The sequence below is a fragment of the Podarcis tiliguerta genome (genome assembly GCF_965153285.1).
Source record: "Podarcis tiliguerta genome assembly, chromosome: 13".
NCBI classification, from domain to species: Eukaryota; Metazoa; Chordata; class Lepidosauria; order Squamata; family Lacertidae; genus Podarcis; species Podarcis tiliguerta.
This window is the reverse complement of record NC_139546.1, coordinates 53,143,920-53,151,856: the sequence shown is the minus strand read 5'-3', so window position 1 is coordinate 53,151,856 and position 7,937 is coordinate 53,143,920. Positions and strand designations below refer to the sequence as shown.

The 7,937-nt window shown below is 50.5% G+C and overlaps 1 protein-coding gene across 1 annotated transcript; it reads left to right on the top strand.

Annotated features, from left to right (window-relative positions):
• Nucleotides 1–861: 861 nt before the first annotated feature.
• On the top strand, nucleotides 862–7,119 carry PSMB6 (proteasome 20S subunit beta 6). The gene is made up of 6 exons (XM_083410795.1): nucleotides 862–1,013; nucleotides 3,292–3,359; nucleotides 4,504–4,635; nucleotides 5,755–5,884; nucleotides 6,064–6,208; nucleotides 6,875–7,119. The coding sequence occupies exons 1-6, from the start codon at nucleotides 930–932 to the stop codon at nucleotides 7,000–7,002; spliced, it is 687 nt and encodes a 228-aa protein (XP_083266921.1). The 5' UTR covers nucleotides 862–929; the 3' UTR covers nucleotides 7,003–7,119.
• The last annotated feature ends 818 nt before the right edge of the window (nucleotides 7,120–7,937 follow it).

Here is a 7,937-nt window from a genome sequence, read left to right as displayed (position 1 = left end):
CTGCACAGTGGCACAAACAGAAACCTAACAGAACATGGGTAGGCAACCTAAGGCCCCGGGGCCTGATGAGGCCCAGTCGCCCTCTAAATCTGGCCCACGGATGGTCCAGGAATCAGTGTGCTTTTACATGAGTAAAAGGCTCATATAATAAAATGCATAAAATGCATCTCTGGGTTATTTGTGGGGCATGGGAATTCGTTCATTATTTTTTTCAAAATATAGTCCGGCCCCCCACAAGGTCTGAGAGACAGTGGACCGGCCCCTGCTGGAAAAGTTACAAGAAGAACTACCGACGAAAGAAGAATGCCAGACGAACTTAATGGACTAGCAGAATTAGGTAAGATGACAGGAAGGATTCGAAACCTGCGGGACCAGAGATTCTCAGAGGACTGGAGTAAATACATTAACTATTGGAAAAGCAATTGTAATCAACAGATTGCAAGAAGTTTTGAAAGGAGGACTATGTGAAATATTGCAGAGAAAAGTATAAAGAGAATTATTAGTGAAGGACTGTTAAAAGTAATAGTGAAAATAATGAAATGCAGACTGAGTGATAAAGATTGAAAAATCTTCAGATATGGTTGATGGAAGTCCAAAATATTGTATTAGATAAGAAAATATGTTCTTTGGAAACGTTTTGTAAAAATTAATAAATATATATGTTTTTTTAAAAGTTTGCTGACCCCTGACGTAGCAGACTAAAACGAGAGAAGAAACAAAACCCGGAAGATCGGCGCAGGCCTCCCTTCTACCATTTATAGCTCTGCGGCGTGACCACGCCCCTCCTCCGGGACCCGGAAACTGGCCGCAGACGCCGCCCCTCTTCCGCGCTCGCAGCTCTACGTGCCCGGCTCTCCCTCCCGCGCCGCAAAGCGCGCCGCGCTCGATGGCTCGGCGGTTTCGCGACAGTGCCGTAGCTCAGATCCAAGATGGCGGCGCCGGCGATGCTGAGGCCGAGCGTCGGGATGGAGGCGCGGTGTCCGGACTGGACCCAGCAGGCCGTCACCACCGGGGTGAGTCAGGGAGGGGGGGGAGGGGGATCTGGGGGGGGACAGGGGGGCTCCCCTCGCCGCCCCCCCGCCCCACAACAACCCCGCCAGGGAGGCCCAGGCCTGGGGGGGGGGGGGAGCAGGTCCTACCTCCTTTTCTCGTGGGGGGGGGAGAAGGAGGGGGTCAGGGGGCCCAGGTCCCTGCCCCGAAGAGGCTGCCCCCCCCTCTGTGCTGCCTGGCTGGCCTGGGAGTCAGCGCCTCGTGTGTCCCCCCCCCAGGGTGGCCCCCTGCCCTGTGTAATGCAGGATAGCCCCCCCCCTTTAGATGCAAAAGAGGCCTTTGGTCTGGATTCAGTCTGACCCTGATGTTTCCCTCCCCTTATGGTTTTAAAACGAGGCTAAAATAAATTGCATTTTAACCTGTAGTTTAAATTATCCCCCCCCCCCATATCATGTTTTTACTGTAATTTTACTGGTGTTAGCCGCCCTGAGCCCGGGGAGGACGGGGTATAAGTAAAATTTATTACAGTGGTACCTCGGGTTACATACGCTTCAGGTTACAGACTCCGCTAACCCAGAAATATTAGCTCGGGTTGAGAACTTTGCTTCAGGATAAGAACAGAAATCGCACGGTGGCGGCACAGTGGCAGTGAGAGGCCCCATTAGCTAAAGTGGTGCTTCAGGTTAAGAACAGTTTCAGGTTAAGAACGGACCTCCGGAACGAATTAAGTACTTAACCTGATGTACCACATTATTATTATTATTATTATTATTATTATTATTATTATTAATTAAAAGGCTTCATCGTGCTGCCTTGGAGCAGCTTTGTCCCACATTTCCCGGTCTCTAATCTCCCTCTCGATGGCCATTTAGGGACACACACACACACCCCAATGCCCGTGTCTGAGCTCTGCGTAGCCAAGCACAGGCAGATTCACAAATTCTTGTGCCCGCGTGTGTGATAGAGGGAGACAGATCCCAGAGGCTGCAGTAGATTGTAATGGATTGCTTTGAAGTCCCTTCAGAACTAGATTCAGAATAAAAAGCACCCCCCCCACTGTATTTTGCCAGAACAAAGGTGGCAACCCTCTCTCTCCACCCCGCACAGGCAGGCTTGCTCCCTGGTAGGCACACACAGAGGGCAACTTACCAGTTATTTATTACTACTGTCCTATTGTTATTTATTAAATTTGTATGCTGCATGAGTGTACAAGATGAGAATGTAAAATACATAATAAAAATAAGAACAAAACAAAACAATACTCCCCCCAAAAAGCACATTTCAAAATACATAGGATGGTAGTCAGCCCAAGGCTTGGTGGAAGAGGAATTTTTTTGCCCCCTAAAGCCGGCATCCCCAAACTCAGCCCTCCATATGTTTTGGGACTACAATTCCCATCATCCCTGACCACTGGTCCTGTTAGCTAGGGATAATGGCAGTTGTAGTCTCAAAACATCTGGAGGGCCGAGTTTGGGGGTGGGTATGTAAGGAAGGCCCCTTTGCTACGTTTTATATCCTGCCCCTTTTTTCTCCAAAGACCTCAAGGCAGCATATGGTCACTGCTCACTGCTGCCGCTTCTGTTTTATCATCACAACAGCTTTGCTGTGTAGGTTGGGCTGAGAGAGAGACACCCACAAGTGAGATTCATGGCAGGGTGCAGGAGTCGAACCCTGGTCTCTCCCAGAGGCCCTGCTCCATCACTGCCCCTGTGGCTGTCATTGTTTACCTGTTGAATTTCTTAGCCCCTTCTCCTTGCCCAGGGCAGCCCAAAGCAGCTTAACAGCCAAACATATTTGCAACTAAATGCTGTCACAATTAAAAGGGGGGGGGGGGAATAGTGTTGGTTGGTTTGTGTATATCCGAAGCCATCACAAAGCAAGATGTGTAAAGCAAAATAAAATAAATCACACTGTGAAAATAATAATCAGAGCTTTGCACTCTGCCACAGAAAAAGAATCCAGCAGGCAGAATCTGAGCACAATAACTGTGTTATTCACAACAATTCAGAAGCATTGAGGCCTCCAACCTCAAGAGCCCTCTTTTCCACCATTAATTCACCCAATCCTTTTTTAAAACTATGCGTGACGTCGCCCTTCCTTTTCCCAACCCAGACGGCAGCAATGGAAGAAGCTGCAGCTGGTGGGATTTCCTCCTCCCTTCCTGCATTGCGGGGGGTTGGGCTGGATGACCCTTTGGAGCCCTTGCAGCTCTGCAAATCTATGATTCCAGCAAGCCCTGGAGATCTGGGCTTGGCCCCACGGTCCTTGCTTGTTCCTCACCCTCTTCCTCCCCTTCCTCAGACAACCATCATGGCTGTGGAGTTTGACGGTGGGGTCGTCATCGGTGCTGACTCCAGGACCACCACGGGGTGAGTGAGGCAAGGGGGTGTCTGTGTGAAGGGCCTCCCAGCACCCTCTGAGAAAACCAGCTCCACATTGCTTTTCCTGGGAGGCATTTCCCTCTGTTCTCAGGTGGCTGGGAGCAGAATGCCATCCCAGGAAGAATAATAAGAGGAATTGCAAGAAGATGGCACTGTTTTGTGAAGGGCCGTAGCTCAGCAGTCGAGCACCTGTCCTGCATGCAGAAGGCCTTAGCTTCATGGGTAGGGCTGGGAATGTCACCTTGCCTGAAACCCTGGAAAGCCATTGCTTAAATAAAAAAAGAGAGTTTCAAAGCTTTACTGCAAGCAGCCTTAGCCTAAAGGTAAAGGGGCTCCTGACCATTAGGTCCAGTTGTGGCCGACTCGGGGGTTGCGGCGCTCATCTCGCTTTACTGGCCGAGGGAGCCGGCGAACAGCTTCCAGGTCATGTGGCCAGCAGGACTAAGCCGCTTCTGGAAAATCAGAGCAGCGCACGGAAATGCCATTTACCTTCCCGCCATAGCGATGTCTATTTATCTACTTTCACTTGACGTGCTTTCGAACTGCTAGGTTGGCAGGAGCTGGGACAGAGCAACGGGAGCTCACCCCGTCATGGGGATTTGAACCGCCGACCTTCTGATCGGCAAGTCCTAGGCTCTGTGGTTTAACCCACAGCGCCATCCGCATCCCTTTTAGCCTTAGCCTAGTTACATAATAAACACTGCAAAATGCAAAGCAACTCATTGCTCTTAAACAAATCAGCAATGCGGTGAGCCATTGGTGCCGGGCAGTGAGCTCTGAGTTAACGTGAAGCTGCTTCCTGGGGTCCTTTTCAATTCTGCCCTTTCTCCAGAGCCATGAGGACCGGAATCTTGCTCTGAATTGGAGGGAGGGCGCATCAGAGCCCCTTCATTTCACGCAGGAGGCCCCCAGAGTTCAGTCCCCAACAGCCTCCCTGGGTAGGGCTGGGAGAGAGACCCCTTGTGAGGAGGGGTACGAGACACTGTAATAAGCCAGCTTCCAGCGTGTGATTTCCCCTTCCGGTTCGGGAGGTTATGGGCGGCTTCTGGGCCCCTCGGAAGCAGCCGCCCTGAAATCCTTTTTGGGCCATGCACTCCCAACGCTTATGCCGCCCCCTGCCTCCCTCTTGCAGTTCGTACATCGCCAACCGTGTCACAGACAAGCTGACGCAGATCCACGACCACATTTTCTGCTGCCGTTCGGGCTCCGCTGCCGACACCCAGGCCATCGCGGACGCCGTTACGTACCAGCTGGGCTTCCACAGGTACGGAGGGTGGGGGTCCTGGGGGCAGGGGAGGTAGGTGGGGGGTGCATTTCTGGCCCCCCTGAGCCAGCAGGCCTGCTGGGGCTCCATAGAACCACACTCTTTTTCACCTGGTGACAGAACTCGGCTCTGGAAGAAGGAGAGGCCTGTTAACATATTCTTTTGCTGTTCTTGGGGAACGTTCTTCCCAGCTGGAGATTCTGCCAAGTCAGGAGTTCACACGGGGCAGGGCTTGACTAATCCAGAGACATGGATCTAATGCTTTAACTTTGGGGAATCATAGAACCGTAGAGCGGGAAGGGGCCCCCAAGGGCCATCTAGTCCAGCCCCTGCTACGCAGGTGTCACTGGGAGGGCTGTGCTTATGCACGAAGGCTGCAGGAGAATAATAATAATAATACATTTTTATTTATACCCCACCCTTCCCGGTTCAGAAGACCGGGCTCAGGGCAGCTAACAACAAATTTAAAACACTGAATTAATGCAACAAAAAACCAGCATAAAATACAGCATAAAACATGAACAACAATAAATTCAGAATTAAAGAATCAATGTAGGGGGGAAATCCATCCAATAAACATTAGATGATCACCAGGGCTAGCTGGCTAAGTTAGTCCTATTTGGGCCAGCGAGGAGACCAGGGGAGAGTTAGCTGTGAGATCCCAGAGCGGGTAATCTTCATAAAAAGGGGAGTGGGAGGGAAGGAAGGGGAACAAAAGATCAGGCTAAGTTCAAGTTGAAAGCCAGGTGGCATAGCTCTGTCTTACAGGCCCTCTGGAAGGAGGTTAAATCCTGCAGGGCCCTGGTCTCATGGGACAGAGTGTTCCACCAGGTCGGAGCCACCACTGAAAGGGCCCTGGCCCTGGGGGAGGAGAGTCTGACTTCCTTGGGGCCCGGGACCTCTAAACTATGGTTCTTCATGGACCTTAAGGTCCTCTGTGGGGCAGACCAGGAGAGGCCGTCCCGTAGATACGAGGAAGATTTCTGGGGAACTCTAGAGTTGGTGGTGTCTGGCCTGCGTGGATGTCCACGGCCCCCTGTGGCTGCCAGTCTCCGCCCTGCTTGCTCTGTGTGTGACCCGTTTCTCTTCTCCCCCCCCCCCAAAAAAAATACTGCGCAGCATTGAACTGGACGAGCGCCCATTGGTGCACACAGCCGCCAGCCTCTTCAAGGAGATGTGCTACCGCTACCGAGAGGACCTCACGGCTGGGATCCTGGTGGCAGGCTGGGACAAGCGCAAAGGGGGACAGGTGAGGTGGGGGGGCTGCCCCCCAAACAAAGCAGGCTGGCCGGGCACCTCCCCACCCACAGGGCCAGGCCTGAATCCCCGGCACGGGAGCCTACGCTTGACTCTCTGAGCCCTGATGGGTGGCGGGGGCTGTATCCTCTGGACTGGCTCATAACTGTGTCTCCCCCCCCCCCTTCCCAGGTGTACTCTGTCCCCATGGGGGGCATGATGGTCCGCCAGCCCTTCTCCATCGGGGGCTCGGGCAGCTCCTACATCTACGGCTTCGTCGACGCCACTTACAAGCCGGGGATGAGCAAGGAGGAGTGTCTGAGCTTCGCGGCCAACGGTAAGGATGCAGAATGGGGGCCCTTCAAATTGGGGTGGGGGTGTCTCCCAGTCCTCCTGGGGGTGTCCTGCCTCACTCTCATCTCTTCCTTTTTTATAATTTTTATTGATTTTAACAAATAAATTGTAAAATGTACCACAAAACTTATCACTTATACAGTCTTTTTAGACTTCCATCAGCACCTCGATTGATCCACCGTTTTAACCACTTCTTAGGCATTTCTTAACTTTATATTGCCTTTACACCTCTTAACAAATCATCCTCCCCCTTCTCCATTTTTGCAATACTTCCAATAATACTCCTCACAAAACTTCTTGGAAACCTACAAACGTCGTCTGCTCTTCACAAATACTTTTCAAATAGTCTGTAAATTTACTCCAGTCTTCTGTGAATTTCCGGTCCCGCCGGTTTCGAATCCTTCCTGTTAGTTTATCTAGTTCTGCATAGTCCATTAACTTCATCCTCCATTCTTCGATTGTCGGTAATTCTTCTTCCTTCCATTTTTGGGCCAGTAATATTCTTGCTGCTGTTATCGCGTATAAAAAGAGCTTACATTCCTTTCTATTTAGATCACTCCCAACAATGCCCGGTAAAAATGCTTCTGGTTTCTTTATAAATGTATATTTCAACATTTTTTTTCATCTCATTCACTCTCCTCTCTTCCAGCCCTCGCCCTGGCCATGGACCGGGATGGCTCCAGCGGGGGGGTCATCCGCCTGGCGGCCATCACCAAGGACGGCGTGGAGCGCAAGGTCATCCTGGGAAATGACCTGCCCCGGTTCTCCACCCTCTGAAAAGCGGCGGGTTGGGGGGGGCCTCAGGCAGGAAGCGGAAGGGTTCGGGGAGTCCGTATTTTGTTCTGCTGTCAGATTGATTTGATGCTGCATTAAAATGTGGGAGTCGGAAACAAAGCGCCTTTGACGGTTCCTCTCAAACGCCCGGGTTTTGTTGGGATGGAATGGGGGGGGGGTCAGAATTACCGTTGTGTTTATATATCCCCCTTTTTCCCTGCAAGGAGCTCAAGGTAGCAAACGCAGTAGAAAAAAGACAGTCAAAGAACCGAGAAATCGCGCAAAACAAATGAAATGTCATGAAAATCCCTGAAACGAGAAGGAATCGACTAGAAATATTATCTTATAGAAATAAACTAAAGAATAAAACTCAAAAAGTTTTATAGCTCGACCTAGGTGAAGGATTACAATACTTCAGAATTTTTGGGAGTTTCCCCCCCTTTTTTTGAATTTTGGCCATTTAAGATTTATGATTTTTCTATTTCCTTCTGAGGAAACTGAATAGTTCAGTGATAGGAGGTTTGTAGCCGGCATCCCCTGAAGGCCTTGTTCAATTTTAGGTTTTTCCAATTTTTTCCCTTAAGCTTTTTGATTTTTATTCTTTAGTTTATTTCCATAAGATAATATTTCTAGTCGATTCCTTCTCTTTCCAGGGATTTTCATGGCATTTCATTTCAAGGTAGCATACGTGGTTTTCTCTCTGCTCCTTCAATAACTCACACATCTTCTGTATTTTCAGCTTTTTCCTCTGCAAGCCGCCTCGAGTCTTGTCAGGGGGAAAGGCAGGGTAGCAAGGAATATATAACCACCCCCACCACGAGCCTGCGAGGTAGGTTGGGCTGAGAGGCCTTGTGACCCAGGCAGCTTCAGGGCCCAGTGGGGAGGATTAATAATAAAAATTTTCTTATTTATGCCCCGTCCATCTGGCTGGGGGTGCC

Excerpts from the sequence above, each read along its gene's own strand:
- PSMB6 (XM_083410795.1), top strand. The coding sequence starts at position 930 with ATGGCGGCGCCGGCGATGCTGAGGCCGAGCGTCGGGATGGAGGCGCGG. Across the intron at positions 1,014-3,291 it reads AGCAGGCCGTCACCACCGGG|ACAACCATCATGGCTGTGGA; the intron begins GTGAGTCAGGGA and ends CCCCTTCCTCAG. Across the intron at positions 4,636-5,754 it reads TACCAGCTGGGCTTCCACAG|CATTGAACTGGACGAGCGCC; the intron begins GTACGGAGGGTG and ends AATACTGCGCAG.